We start from the raw sequence: 15,173 nt of genomic DNA, 5'->3' as shown, positions 1-15,173 counted from the left end.
ATGTGTCTGGAGGCGCTCTCCCTCACCGCTAGGGCGGCGGGGAGATTGACGCAGGAGACTTCTGTATGTCTGGCCATTTGTCTTAGATGGGTGGCCTCATTGCGTGGGTTTCATAGATAGGACGGCATAGAGATATCCACACAAGGAGATGTCATGTGGGGCACTATTTTAAAATAATTTTGGTAATTGCAAAATGAGTACCAGCTTCACTGCAGCCAGGTGTAGAAATATCTACAGTTCCGCCATGCCATATCCTCTTCATTGTGCGACGTACCGCTAATACCAGAGTTTAGCCTGCTAGAAGGCAAACTGTTAATGGGTGACTTAGGTACTCATAAGATCACACAAAACTACCAGACCTTGGTCACAAACAGCTCCACAACCTTGCCTGCCGGTCTAGTGACATGGCAGAGTGACTTTGAGTTTGATGCAGAGGACTGGACAGAGGCCCCTGGTAAAGCCTACTATACCAGCCCCCGGTTGTGGCGCATGGGTGTCATTTGCTCGCCCACATGCCCTTCAGTGTGTGAGAGGAGGATACCTTCCTCAACACAGTGTGGTGTTGTGGGACATTGCAGCTCTTCTGGCATGAGGTGACATCTATTCTGGCAGAGGTCCTCTCCTGGAGCATTCCGTTTGACTCTAAATTGATCCTCCACTGTACAGAGGGGGTGGAAGGGAACCCCTACAAACTACACTTGTTATTTCTTGGATTCACACTAGTGAAAAGAGACATAGCCAGAATGTAGAAAGTGGATTCTCCACCATGTATCGGGCATGGAAGAAAGGTATGAATCATTATATGAGCCTAAAGATTGCAGTGTACCAGACTAGGGGCTTCCCATAAAAACATCCAAAAGTAGGGTCCGATGATAGAGGAATTGTCCTGGCTCCTGTGAGTACTGTTGAGGCTCTATTAGATATTAAAATACAAACATACAGAGGTACAACATGATGGCTCAATGAGGAATCTAAGAACATCTGCATACGGGCCCTATGAGGGGCATGTTAGGTTTGAGGACGAGAACGATTGTCATTTTTGTTTCACATTTGTTCATGGGTACTGACCCTACAATTATTTGCATATGTATGTGGGCTGTTCTGGCCTGGCTATATTGTCAAAACTCAATAAAAGATGTTGTGGACAATAAAACACTGCTTGCTTACTATTCAGAGCTGGACACGCAGTGCCTGCCTGTATCTGAAATCAATCAAGACAGACGAGACGAGACAAAATTCCGATTATTTGGCAACAACAACTATAAAAAAACATAGTAACATGGCTCAGTGTCCATAACCTTCACTGCTTTGAACACCAACTTCCACCGAATGGCAAGTCACTTAGTTTCACACTGTGCAAAAACCTTACCCTCAAAAGATCTAATGGTCATACAAAGAAAGACAGCCTGTTACCACCTCTCTTTTCTAAAAAAGAAATAAAATAAAATAAAAAAGTAAACCTTTTTCCTCCACAAAGTGACTTCAGAGCCCCTTGTTTAAGCCCTTGTGTTCTATCATTGGATGGTGGTAACGCCCGGTGCTATGGCATCTCTGACTTTTTAAGGGCATCTTGCATGGTGCAGCATGTCTCACCCAGGGTCTGAAGAAATATGATCACATCCCAAGATAACCGGCATTTCCATCTATGTACCCAGGATCTGGAACAATATCCCTGTATTTATCAAGATCGCCAAAGCGTACACCATTCTAGGAAAGTGTAGAAGACTCACCTCTTTAAAGAACACAACTTCACAGTGCAGTAAACGTCTCGGTAGGAAATGAGGTTATTTGTTGCAAAAGATGTGAGTCCTTCAGTAGTAAGAAATCAGTAATTGTCTATTTACTGGGGCCATTTACCCCATTGTAGCACTTGACTCTTAGAGGATTGCGAATCAGAGCAGTCTAAGGCCTACCCAAGGGAGGAGGTTGGGGTTAGCAACCCCCATTTTCTGGAATGCAGGAACAATTCTCAATAAATTATTGTTCAGTCAGTGCCTTTTCTTTTAAAAAGGAAAAGCATGTTTATTACACACACCCTACTAAATACTATGCATTAAATTACAAATATGTACATCTGATAGATGAGAATACCTTTGCTGACCCCCCCCCCCCCCTCATACCATATGAAAACCCCAGTGGCTGTTAAACCCCACAGTCAAAATACCACCCACTTATACCAGATGCAACTGAATAATATATGGTGACGTAATTTTAAATAAGGCAGGCCTACTAGCTTAGTCAGGATGAGACCACATTAGTACATTTGTATTGCCATCAAAATCAGCGTGGACTGTAACCATATTCAAATCCATTCCATATAATGTTAAACATAGCTTTGTCCATTCCCTGTTATCAATACATTTTGACTTCAAAAACAAGCATGTGAGTCTTTCTTTTACCAACATTAGCCTCATACTGCAGACACAGGAACAACCATAGGAGTCCCTCTACTTCATAGCCCAAGAGAAGAAGCTTCAACTTTGGGAGTGCACAAATGTAAGGCTAACCTCTTCCAGGATCATTTTTATAAGGCCCCAGGAGCCTTGGGGTTAACTTATATCCGAACACTTCTTTGAGCTGCTGTACATCATGCAGCCTCTACCCAAAAACGTGGACATAACGTTGGTGGTGCCCCTGCCTGTCCTCTGGGCACCACAAAGAAGAAAAGTATGCAAATAAGTTCCCTTCCGGGGTATTATGTGGCACTTCAGCCAAATAGGGTGAACATTTAATTAGTTGCTTTTCACAGCATGGCAGAAAACCATGTGCTCAGTGCATGGCCCCCCACTGTGCCTCCATTTTCATCTCTGGTGTCCCTGTTTCACCTGGGGCATCCACATGGTTTAGGGCTCATTGGGGCCATGGGAATAGCTCCAAGGCCTCCAGCTGCATTAATTGGTCCTTGCACTCAGCAAAAGCTGGCATCCTGTGTGCTACTTGAAACCACACGTTTTGTAGAGAGCTGCTTTGTCTTTTGCCCTGTGCCAGGCCTGTCCTTTGCCTGACTCTTGGTACTCTTTCTCTGCTAGTGGGTGAATTTTTGTACAGCCCCACCCCCAGCAGCCACAAAACACCCTCCCTGCCACACTCACCAGGCCCCAGAGCCACCTGGCATCTTGTAGAGCACCCCAGTGACAGTGGAGTCTGAGGCAGTCCATAGAAGCCCTAGGGTAACTATCCAGAGTGTCCTAATCAGGCTCTTTTTCCCCAACTCATCGTGGGGGGGGGGGGGGATTCGACGGCCGCCCTAGTCCTGTGGGTTAACTGGAGTAACAGTCCTTAGTTCAACCTTGCAGGGAATCAAGTGGTTTCTCCTTCCAGCTGGGCATTCTTTCTCTGTTGCTTCTAGGTCCAGGATCTTCTCATCTGTCTTTCCCTTGTGCATGGGCTTTTGATGGGGTTAGAAAATTTTAGGGGACACCTCTGACCAAATTATAGAATGCCACATCATTCCTCCACCCTGGTCCCAACCTTCCTGTACAGCATTCTTGGGTAATTCTAAATTGCAGCTTCACAAGGTATTTCTGCTAAGAGCTCCCCCGAGAGCCTTTGCTCCGCCCCTTACTAATGCAGATGCCTGATCTTTTCCACCAAACTTCAAAGGTGAGCCCCGCCCATGTTGGCTCTGAAAGTGTGGGCTTCTTACGTTGTTCTTTGTTCCAGTGGGCCTGGGTGTCCCAGTCCAGATGCATTGTGACAAACTAATTAACAGATGCAGATTTCCTACCCACCCCTTCCTTTCCCAGGTAAAGGGTCAAGCAGTGGTAATTTCTGTATTGTGTGGAGAGGCCGTTGATCCCTCTTCTGGGGAGCAGAGTAATTACTTAGCCCTGTGTGGGGGAACAAAGGCATGCTATCTAACCCTGAACTGAAATAAGGAAATATTACAAATATTAGTCATAAAATGTGCATGTAGAATATTTGGGGACTGACGTGTTATTCACTGCTGCATGTATAACCTCAGTTTGAGACTTTGCTGGACCCTGTAGTCCTAAGTTAAGTGAAAGTGTGCTTTAAAGCCAATCTCACCTATAATGTGTAATACAGTGAAAACACCACAGACCTTGGTAACAATTGTGACATGACACTAAAAATGTGTTGACGTATATACTGTAAATATAATATTTAGCCACATACTTTCTTCCCCTGTATGAAGGACATCAGAAGCAAATAGATCCAGAAACATTCAGACATTTCTACACCTACTGGAAGGAAACCGAAGCAGAAGCGCAGGATGTCGACCTTCCTCCAGTTGTACTTGACCATCTGGATAAAACGGAATGTGTCTACAAAGTGTCCAGTTCAGTGAAAACAAATTATGGTGTTGGGAAAATAGCGATGACACAAAAACGCTTGTTTCTGCTGACTGAAGGCGGACGACCTGGCTATTTTGAAATATCCACATTCCGAAATATAGAGGTAATTTATCTTGCCTAAAAATGTATTACTCTTGCTGAAAATTAAAGACATTAGGCTGCATTTATATACCCCATGTGAGCCAGTGACTTGGTCTGTTGCAAGAACGGTGTCGACACCAGAGTTTAGATGGACTGTTAATGAAACCGATCACGCTTGCGATATCCCTAGGAGACTTTATGAGAAGAAGCAACGCTGGGTGCTCCGCCTCCGTACTGACAGACCATTCATGATTAAATGACGATATTACCGGAAGAGATTCCAGTAGTCATCCCAATTCCATATACATACTGTATGGTTCAAGCGGTATACTTACTGTGTGTTCGCTTCTGTTTGCACAACATCCATTATGATATGTCCCTCAAGCAAGCTCTAAAAGATAGCCCTCCCTGTTTCATTTTTCTGCTTGGCAGGGGGGACAAACAACTGAGGTCTTTTTGTTGCTTCTTATAAGAAAGATACACAAAACCACTACTGACACACATGTGTAGGTGAAGTAGTTGTGATTTGGTGTGTCCCCATACAGCTAAAGATTAACCAATTTTACTTTCATGAGATATTATTTCCCACTTTGTCTGTGCTTTTAGCCCTCTCTATATTTTACCAGGTTGCCACTGCACCGGGGATAGTAATATTACCTTATCCCTATGTATGGCCTTTTTCCTGGGCGTTTAATTTTTTTTTCTCCATTTAGCATGACTTGCGCTTTGGGGCTCCAGTGCAAGACGGCCCTCGAGACATTGACACACCTATAAGGATGCTCCTTTCCCTCTTGGGCCCGCTGCCTAGGCCTTCCGATACCTTCAGGGGCGAGGACAGGGGTAGGTGCTAGTAGGCAGTTTCCAGAGTTGACAAGTAAGTGAGGGCTCAAAGAGGCTTTGTATTTGGCAGCGAGTATTTATTACATGGGGGCCCAGTTTACACTCTGTTGTTACTTGCCCAATATACAATCTGGATTAATGCAAATCCTGAACTCTATTTTACATTCCTGATGCAGGTTATGCTCTGTGTTGGCATCCTCGCAATCGGATAGGTCGATTTGCTCTTTCTTGCAGGAGGGTGAGGATCTGATATTTTGACCCACAGCCAAAGATTCAGCCCCTATCCCGACTGACACTAAGGGGTGATTCAACATTTCCGGGAGAAAAACACCGTCTCATTCGAAAATCCAAACCGGTCAACCTCCCTCCCGAGGCATCCCCCTACACATTGATTCTGGCAGGGGTACCCGAATTAAAATCCATGGTAACCGAATCAATTTCTTCACTTAATTAATACACGCTCTCTCCCCCAACACCACATTGATATCTTTCTTCTGCTAACCGCCGAAAACCCAGACATTCTGCTGCTCTCCGAGACCTGGTTGTCTGACCTGTCTCTCCCAGATATTTTGGCTGCGTTACCCCCCAATTACTACCTGTTGAACGCCAACCAGCCTGACGGTCGCCGCGGCGGTGGGGTTGCAGCAATCATCCGCAAAGACCTACCCCTCATCAAGTCTTCATCACTGTGCCTCCCTGATGTCGAAAATCTTGTAATCAGCTTGCCCACCGAAGCCGGTGCCCTAACTCATCATTTTATATCGCCCGCCTACCCCCATGCCTCTGTTTCCTGCAGCTTTTTTCGAGCAGCTTTCTGCTTTAATGACCTCCTCAGTCCGTATCGCCATATATGGCGATTTCAACTATTGGTTTAACCATGCTGACGCCGGTCCTCACGCCACCGAATTGTTTGAGGCACTTTCTAGCCTCAACTTGACGCAGCATGTCACTTCCCCCACTCATATTGGGGGCAACATTCTAGACCACATCTGGACACAGGGGGTGTCGCTCTCTATCCTGACCATCTCCCCTTGTGTCTGGTCCGATCACTCACTGATCGCGTCATCTATTCTTATAAAGGGCCTGGTTAGGCCCCCCTCCCGGCACGGAGGGGTCGCTCGAAATTGGAAGTCTCTCGACCCATCCGCTTTCCTCTCTCTTCTCGCTAAGACTCAGCCTGTACTCTCTGACTCCCTAGATGTCAACACCATGGACGCCAACATCTCACATTGGCTTACGACGGCTAGCGACGTATGCGCACCTCTTTCCTGCTTTTCCCGTACACACCCCAACAAGTCCCACAAATGGTACAACCCCACTTTAAAATTACAACATCTGGAGCTGCGCGGACTGGAACGTAGATGGCGGCGCAACTATCTCAGCTCCGACAGGGAAGCTTACGTCTCTGCGTGTAAAGCTTACAAAGCCACAATCATTTCTACCAAGACTGCTTTTATCTCTAATAGAATTCTAACAGCCCCCAACAGATCCAAGGAGATCTTTAAAGTCCTTGGCGAACTGACATCGGACGCCAGGACACTCCCGAGCCCATCCCCTTCCTCAGAGTCATGCACTGCCTTAAATTCATTTTTCATCGACAAAATCATCGCCATTAAAAATTCCATTCCTTACGCTCCTCCCCCAATAACAGCAGCACCCCCCCTTTTAAACACCTCTACCTTCCCTCAGTTCCCCGCGCTTGACTTGGAATCTCTTGTTAAACTGTCCACTCGTGTGAAATCTGGATCCCCCAAGGACTGCTTCCCTCCCTCTGTGCTCCGCGATATCTGCCAAACTCTTCCACATTGCATCCTCCCTCTTCTTAACTCTTCCCTCTCTTCGGGTATAGTCCCCAGTTCATTTAAGGAGGCCGTACTGTTGCCTCTCTTAAAAAAACCTGGCACCGATTCAGCGTCCCTGGCCAATTATCGCCCCATATCCCTCCTGCCCTTTTTATCTAAAATCCTGGAGGCTCACGTAACGACCTGCCTCTCGCATTTTATTGAGGAGACCAACTTTCTGGCGCCCAACCAGGCTGGGTTCAGACCAGCCCATTCCACGGAGGCTGTGATCCTTGCCGTGGTGGACAACCTTAGACGCAATGATGACAGAGGGCAACCCCAGGCATTAGTCTTGCTCGATCTATCGGCGGCATTCGACACGGTGGACCATAACATCTTAATCCACCGTGTCGAGTCCGCCGGAGTCTGTGGGGTTGCTCTGTCCTGGATCAAATCCTTTTTAGAGGAGAGATCCCAGGCAGTCAGCATGGCCCCCTTCCGTGCCACCAGCGTCTCATCATCCTGTGGGGTCCCTCAAGGTTCTTCCCTGTCTCCCCTCCTTTTTAATTTGTACCTCCAACCCCACCTTCACTCCTTAGGTAAGTGGGACATCACCGTGTTCAATTACGCGGATGATCTACAGATTATTTTTCCCCTCACCACTCCCGGCGCCGCCAAAAACTTTCAGACAGTCTTGTTACACATCCAGCATTGGATGAATCAAAACCAACTCAAGCTCAATCCGAGCAAGACTGAGCTTCTCCTTCCTGGGAGAAGTGCCCCTTTTTGGGGCCCTCAGTACTGGCCGGTTGAGCTCGGAACACCTCCTTCTCCTGCTGGATGTGTAAAAAGCCTCGGGGTCCTGATTGATTCCGGACTCTCTCTCAAGGCACAAGTGAGCGCAGTAACATCCTCCTGTATGTTCCAGCTCTACAGGATACGGAAAGTCGCCCACTTTCTGTCGCCTGAAGCCTTGTTGCAAGTTTTAATTGCCCTGGTGATGTCCCGGCTGGACTTTTCCAACTCAATCTATTACGGTCTTCCCAAATCCCAGCTGGCCAGGTTACAGATCGTGCAAAACCAGGCAGCTCGGCTCGCTTTAAGGATCCCCAAATGGCAGTCGGCTCAACCTCTGCTACGCCACCTTCACTGGCTACCAGTCAGTGACAGAATCACTTTTAAGGTTCATTGCCTGGTCTTCAAAGCCCTCGCTGGCCCCTCCCCCGCTTTCCTTAAGTCCCTAATCACTCCCTACTGTCCTTCTCGCACTCTTAGGTCTACTCATCTCCAACTCCTAGTTGTTCCTCGTTTCAATCTCTCTAGATCGGGCGGTCGCAGCTTTTCTTGTCTAGCCCCTAAGCTGTGGAACTCCCTCCCACTTCAACTCAAGTTTTCTTGCTCCCTCCTCTCCTTCAGGAAATCATTAAAAACACTACTCTTCCCTCCCCCCCACTAATTTTTCTCCTCTTTTCTGTCTCCTCTCTTCCTTCCCCAAGTCCGTTTAGCGCCAGGAAACTCACGGTGACAGTGCGCTCAATAAATTCATCATAACATAACATAACATAACTTAGGAACAAGGTCATTAGCTGGTTATCCATAAATAGACCACTTCCGAGAGGTACAACCAGTGACATTTCCATGGTGAGGCGGGTTCCATGGGTGGGATATTCTAGAAAATCAATTAGGGGGGCCTGTATTTTGGTCACTTTTAGAGAGCCGGGCACAGCTGCTTATATTTGTGACTGGGCTTCCGACGACCAAGGCAGTAACATCCAAGCCCTTCCCTTCTCATTCTTTTATCCCTCAAGTTTATATAATCTGGAGGATCAGAGATGGGGGCAACATCAAGAGTTGTTGGACGATTGGGAGAGTTGTCGCAGGGAGAGAAGCGCTTTATTACATCACAGGGGAAGACCCTTTGACCACTTCTCACCGTATGGCGAGGAGGAGGGTTGGGAGACTATTACCAGGAGGAGGGGTGGGGGCCGAGGAATCGCGAGAGGGATTCCGGGGCCCCATAGAATACACTACCCAGCCCATTTTCCTACCCACAACAGATACAGCACCCTGGAAATGGTGGATTGACGCTCCGAGATTCAGGGGAGTGAACTTCCCGTACCCCACTGGACAGGGAATGGCACAACCCCGGAACAAACACCACACACAAGGGCTCAAAATGAACCAACACCGAGTCTAGCTCTGGAGCCTAGTCTAGTGGTCTCAAATGAGACCTACTCCAACACAAGATTCACTCTGAGGCCTTCGCCCCCTTCCCAGATGGTCAATGTTGGAAATGGGATCCCCGGCTGGCCAGGGCTTTCGCCAAAGTCAGTCAGAGACCACCACACCCAAGTCAGGGCAAGGGAGTTACACGCCAAGATAACCCCTACTCACCCTCTAGGTAACGTGGCGCGAGCAGCAAGGCTAAACTTGGAGGCGATGTAGGCTAAGTATTTGCGCACGCACCCCAGCAACAACAACCAAAGGCCCACCACAAAGGAAACTCCACACAAGGTTATATAAAAAATAGCCTTTGTATTACACCAAAACACATTAGATAAAACACACACTTTACAATGTGCCAGAGGCACGGGCAGAATTTACAGGGGATATGTACAAGACAGGGCCGCCTGGACCACTGTCAGGAATCAGAAGTATCACTTTCAGAAATAGCACTTAGAAGGTAAAATATAAATGTACTTTAGCACAAAATAGCACACAACCAGTATCTACTGGTAACAGGACCTCACTAGCACCACCTGTACTAGGGAGAAAACAACCACCTATGTATTACAATACCTGTAGGGGTGTAAGAACATACACATGATACAATGCATGACATTCATTCAGAGGTGTAAAAACAATATCAATTGCGCCAATCTCACAAGTCACCACCTGTGACTGTCCATGTGTCCCAATGTCAGGGTCCTAAACGTGGCCGCTGCCCACGAAGTGCTGGGCAGCTGGAGATGAGGATGGGGCCAACGCTGGAGCCTCGCAGGCTCTGCAGAACTAAATTGTCCCCCTGAGCCTCTCAGGGCTCTAGAACAAAGGTGGACAAGGAGCCTCTCAGAGGCTCGCAAAACAAATGCGCAAATTAGAGCTTCAGCGCTCTTACAATCATGAAAATGCCCCCAGAGCCTCTCAGGGCTCTCACCACGATGTGGGCAATGAGCCTCGCCGGGCTCGCGGAATGAATCTGGCTTGTGAGCCTCTCGGGGCTCGAAGATCAACTATGGGGCCCTGGAGCCTCTCTGGCTCAAAGAACAGAATGCCCCCTCAGAGCCTCAGGCGGCTCTCCTCACTTGGGCCGCTCTAAGGCCCGGTCTGCACACGGAAGGGGAGGGGCGGGCACCGACAACGTGCCCCGACGCCCTCCTCCCTTTCCTCACTCTCCCCCGGCCCCGCTGCACTCACCGGGTCTCCTGACGGCAGCAGCGCGGGGCTCTTCTCCTCACTCGGGAGCCTCGCGGGCACGGGAGCAGGCTTCCTTGGTTTCCCGCCTGGCCTCGTCACGACGTCCTTCTGCCTGACTTCCGCCGGGGCCGCCAATGGCAGCGCGGCCCTGGGGGTCAGGAGGCGGGACTTCCGGGTCGCGGAAGGCAGCGGCCCGGCAACAGCTTTCGGGGCTCCGGGGCTGCGGCGGTGATTCCTGGGCAATGCCGGGTGGGCACCGGCTCGTAATCAATAAAAGGACACGGGGCAATGCCGGGTGGGCACCGGCGCTCAAATTAAAAGTCAAGCGAGGTGGCACTCGCTAATGCCGCAAATCGGCAAAATCAGGCGGGCAGATGCCGGGTAGGCACCGGCTGCATACAGCGCGCTCCCAAGCGCTTAGGGGCCACAGAAAAGCGCGCCTAGCGCTAAAAATAGAAGCAAAGCGCTATTGAGCGCTGGGGCACCAGGAAAGCGCGCCTAGCGCTATAAATCAAATAAGAGCGCCTCCAGGCACTCTAAGTCAAAAGCAAAAGCTCCAGCAGGGACTGGAGGCAGGCAGAGGGGCAGGGCAGGGCCAGAGCCAGCACACTGGGTCTCCAGGCAGGGAGACAGTCCAAGTGGCGGTCCTCCTGGCCCCAGCAGCAGCAGCAGCCCCCTCTGGCAAGGATCCAAAAGTAGAACAACTTCTGTGGGGACACAGCCCCATTTTTATACAGAGAAATCCTTTGTTCAAGGGTGCAGAGTGGGGGCGGAACCAGTCGCAGCTGGTTCTTGAGTACTCTGTTTACCTCAACCACCCTCTCTATTCACTGGCAGGGCTTGGGTCATTAGACACACCACAGGGGGGCGGAGCCAACATTGTGTGGGGAAAACCCAGCCCATCCAGGACACAGGTACACTCCTCCCCCACATTACTCATGCAGATCTCCCACTCACCACCGGGCAGACCCATCCAGACTTCCTGGAGCCTGGCATGCCAGCCAGCTCCAGCCAATCACACGCCAACACCCTCACAGCACACGTACAGCCATGTCTAGAAATGGCGCTTCTCTACTAGACACATACATGCTGCATATACCATCTCGCAGCATTCACTCTCACGAGTCCACACATACCAGACTCAAGCCTGTACACCCCACGCATCAGGAACTACCAGGGACACATACATTCCCCATGCATTCCTATGGGCGGGCAGGCCTAGCTCAGCACATGCACTCAGAGTGCGCACGCACTTTCCACTGGGACACAGTGAAAGTGCGCAGAATCCCAAAAATCACCATTGCCAGGTCACCATTCCACGCAAAAAGTCTAGGGGTGAACCTGCCCTAAGGGCCAAAGTCCAACATAACCCCCTTCCAGCCAAAACGCAGGGGAGACCAATCACCACCGTGATGGACTTCCCTGCTTGGGGCGATAGAACACGGACGCAGGCCCGCAACTGCAGGGACACCCTCCTGTTCTACGCCACGGTGAACCCATGGGATTCCTTCTCAACACACTGTCTGGACCAACTGGGCTACCCCACTGGTACTCCCAAGTTGTCCGCGGCCAGGACCAGGCCCTGGGCCACCCAGGTGCCACTGGTCCTTGCCAATTCGCAGAGCGGGGGGCAGTAACCCCTGGCACATAACGGCCATTTTCCACTCTTCCTGTCTGCAAGACAGGACTAGACTGCCACTGGTTCTCCAGCCTAGGGCCTACAACCTCAGGCGGACCAGGAGTCTCAGGGAAGGCTCTCCTCCCCTTACCTCTTCTCCTAGGGTTCCTCCTCCTCCGGCGAGGGGTACACCTAGAACGCCATTCCAACCCAGGGCTTATCCACTCAGGTTGCACCGGGGTCAGAGGGGGGCTCTCCCACCCTCTGCACCCCCTTCCAGAGGTCTGCCCTCTCCCACCTGGAGAAGTTCCTCTGGAAGAAGAACCGGTCAGGACACTGGTTACAGTCATCCTACCCTTCAGGTCAGGCTGATCCTGAACCTGGCCTTCCAACCTCTGGTCTAAAACCTTCGGTGGAACAATTGCCTGGCACTCCAGGACTTCTGGGGACTTACACTCCATCCCCCTGAGGCTAACAAATGAGACATATGTTGTGTGACTGTCTGTCTGGCGCAGATCTCCCGCCCTCTGTCCACCTGACAGTGCGTGACGATCCCCCAGACCAGAAGTGGTGTTACCATGGTCACTACACGGGAACCTAGCCCAACTGGGTAGTCCCTGACCCACTGGTCCTTCCACTGGGGAACTCCCCCAATCACTCCTCACTCTGGACTCCTGTACCCTCCCTACCGGAGCGGTACTGCCAGACTCTAGAACCATAGGAGCTCTGGTTACAGACGCTCCAGGTCCTCTACTCACTAGGAGATCTTCCTCAAGTGGACTAACAGGACAGCCTAGGTCCCCAACCTGGTGTTCCCTACAGAAACCATCCAAGTCCTGAGGCAGGGCTTCGGGCGTCCGGGGAACCTCGGTCTCCCCCTCACTCCTGCTCCACTGAGCCAGGCAGTGAGCCCCTACACCCTCCTCGCTATCCTGGGACCTAGCTGGGCTACACTGAGCCTCCTCCACCACGCTGGGCTGGAAGATACCTGAACCACTACTTTTGGAGTCACTCCCTAATGACTCTAGAGAACCTTTAGCACTCTCCCAGCGGTCTGCTTCATCTGCAAGCTCACTTGGACTAAGGGATTCAGACTTCAACAGGTGCTGGCGCAACTCTGGACAAACAACATTGAGCAACTGCTCTTTGAGAAACATATTCAGTACTCCGTCTCTCTCATCATCCGAGCTAGCCTCCAGCCAATCCCACATTGCATCAGAACAGTCATCCATAAAAAAAACCCAACTCTGATGAGGCAGTTTCCTACCGCCCCTGAACTTCAACCTTAACTCCTCCTCTTGGGAACAAGGGACCATACGTTGGGCACGGGGTAGGGGACTTTCTGCACTGAAGTCTAAACAGCTGCCACCACTGGACTCAGCCCTCCCTGGGGAATCCAGAAAATTAAAACTGCGCGCAGGGGATAGTCTATCCTCCAGAGCTACTTTGCCTCTGGTGGAGGCCCTCTCAGCCTCCTCTATCCTTTCCTGCGCTAAGACCATCTCGGTCTCTAGCTGTTGCTTCCTAAGCTCCAGCTGCGCCATAGCCTGGGCATGCTCCAACCTGAGCTTTTCTAAAGCCAGCTGGTGCTCCCTTTCTCTCCTCCTATCTTCCAGCTCCTCTGGGGACAGGGAAAGGGACGAGGCGCTGCCTCCTATACTGGACCCAGCAAGGGACTCCCTATCTATGGGGTCCTCACTCTCTACTGGCATCCAGGTGCTGTCATCTTCTTCCTCCTCTTCTGAATCTTCAGGGCTCCCCACAGACCCACCACCCTCCTGGTGTGGGGCCCGGGCCCTTTCCTCACTGCGCTCAAGATCCCATTGATCCTCTTGCCATTTGACCATGCATCTCCTAAGTGCATACCATCCTGACTGATCCGCCCCTATGCCTCTCTCTTCACAGAACTTTCTCAGCTCCCACACACCGTATGTGGCTAGATCATTGAAATCAAAAACCAGCTCCATTCTGGCGGACGTTCTTGAGAAGAGATCACACAGGGAACCTAGGGGTCTGAGCTAACACAGGAGTACACAATTCACAAAGGTATCAGCAAGCTCTCTACCCCAGAGAACTCACACTCACTTGCCTAGTGCCACACACCATTCATCCACACACAACCCTCCCCTCGGACTGGTAAGGCAGTTTCTACCACCCCTGATTCCTCAACCTGACCACAAGTGACACAGGTACCGACTCTGGGCGCAGGGTAGGGGACAAATGTACTGACACAATTGCACAATGATACCTTCAGGAGAAGAAAATATGAAACTTCCAAAAAAACAATCCCCTAAAATGTGGTCATCTAAAATGCAGAGTTTTGTGGTGCAGCCAGCCGCTACTAAGGTACAAGGCAAACACAAATCCTTATCCCACCGCTTGCCGCCAATGTTGGAAATGGGATCCCCGGCTGGCCAGGGCTTTCGCCAAAGTCAGTCAGAGACCACCACACCCAAGTCAGGGCAAGGGAGTTACACGCCAAGATAACCCCTACTCACCCTCTAGGTAACGTGGCGCGAGCAGCAAGGCTAAACTTGGAGGCGATGTAGGCTAAGTATTTGCGCACGCACCCCAGCAACAACAACCAAAGGCCCACCACAAAGGAAACTCCACACAAGGTTATATAAAAAATAGCCTTTGTATTACACCAAAACACATTAGATAAAACACACACTTTACAATGTGCCAGAGGCACGGGCAGAATTTACAGGGGATATGTACAAGACAGGGCCGCCTGGACCACTGTCAGGAATCAGAAGTAGCACTTTCAGAAATAGCACTTAGAAGGTAAAATATAAATGTACTTTAGCACAAAATAGCACACAACCAGTATCTACTGGTAACAGGACCTCACTAGCACCACCTGTACTAGGGAGAAAACAACCACCTATGTATTACAATACCTGTAGGGGTGTAAGAACATACACATGATACAATGCATGACATTCATTCAGAGGTGTAAAAACAATATCAATTGCGCCAATCTCACAAGTCACCACCTGTGACTGTCCATGTGTCCCAATGTCAGGGTCCTAAACGTGGCAGCTGCCCACGAAGTGCTGGGCAGCTGGAGATGAGGATGGGGCCAACGCTGGAGCCTCGCAGGCTCTGCAGAACTAA

General features: G+C 50.1%; 1 protein-coding gene across 1 annotated transcript in view; it reads left to right on the top strand.

Annotated features, from left to right (window-relative positions):
- The window catches only part of DENND3 (DENN domain containing 3), a 583,137-nt gene that overhangs the window by 383,105 nt on the left and 184,859 nt on the right, over nt 1-15,173 (top strand). Inside the window, exon 14 of the mRNA XM_078686126.1 lies at nt 4,157-4,419. Coding sequence (XP_078542252.1) covers nt 4,157-4,419 — 263 coding nt within the window. The remainder of the gene's footprint in view (nt 1-4,156; nt 4,420-15,173) is intronic.

Source organism: Lissotriton helveticus, chromosome 4_1 (genome assembly GCF_964261635.1).
Source record: "Lissotriton helveticus chromosome 4_1, aLisHel1.1, whole genome shotgun sequence".
Lineage (NCBI taxonomy): Eukaryota > Metazoa > Chordata > Amphibia > Caudata > Salamandridae > Lissotriton > Lissotriton helveticus.
The sequence above is the reverse complement of the archived record's forward strand: the minus strand, read 5'-3'. Positions and strand labels throughout refer to the sequence as shown.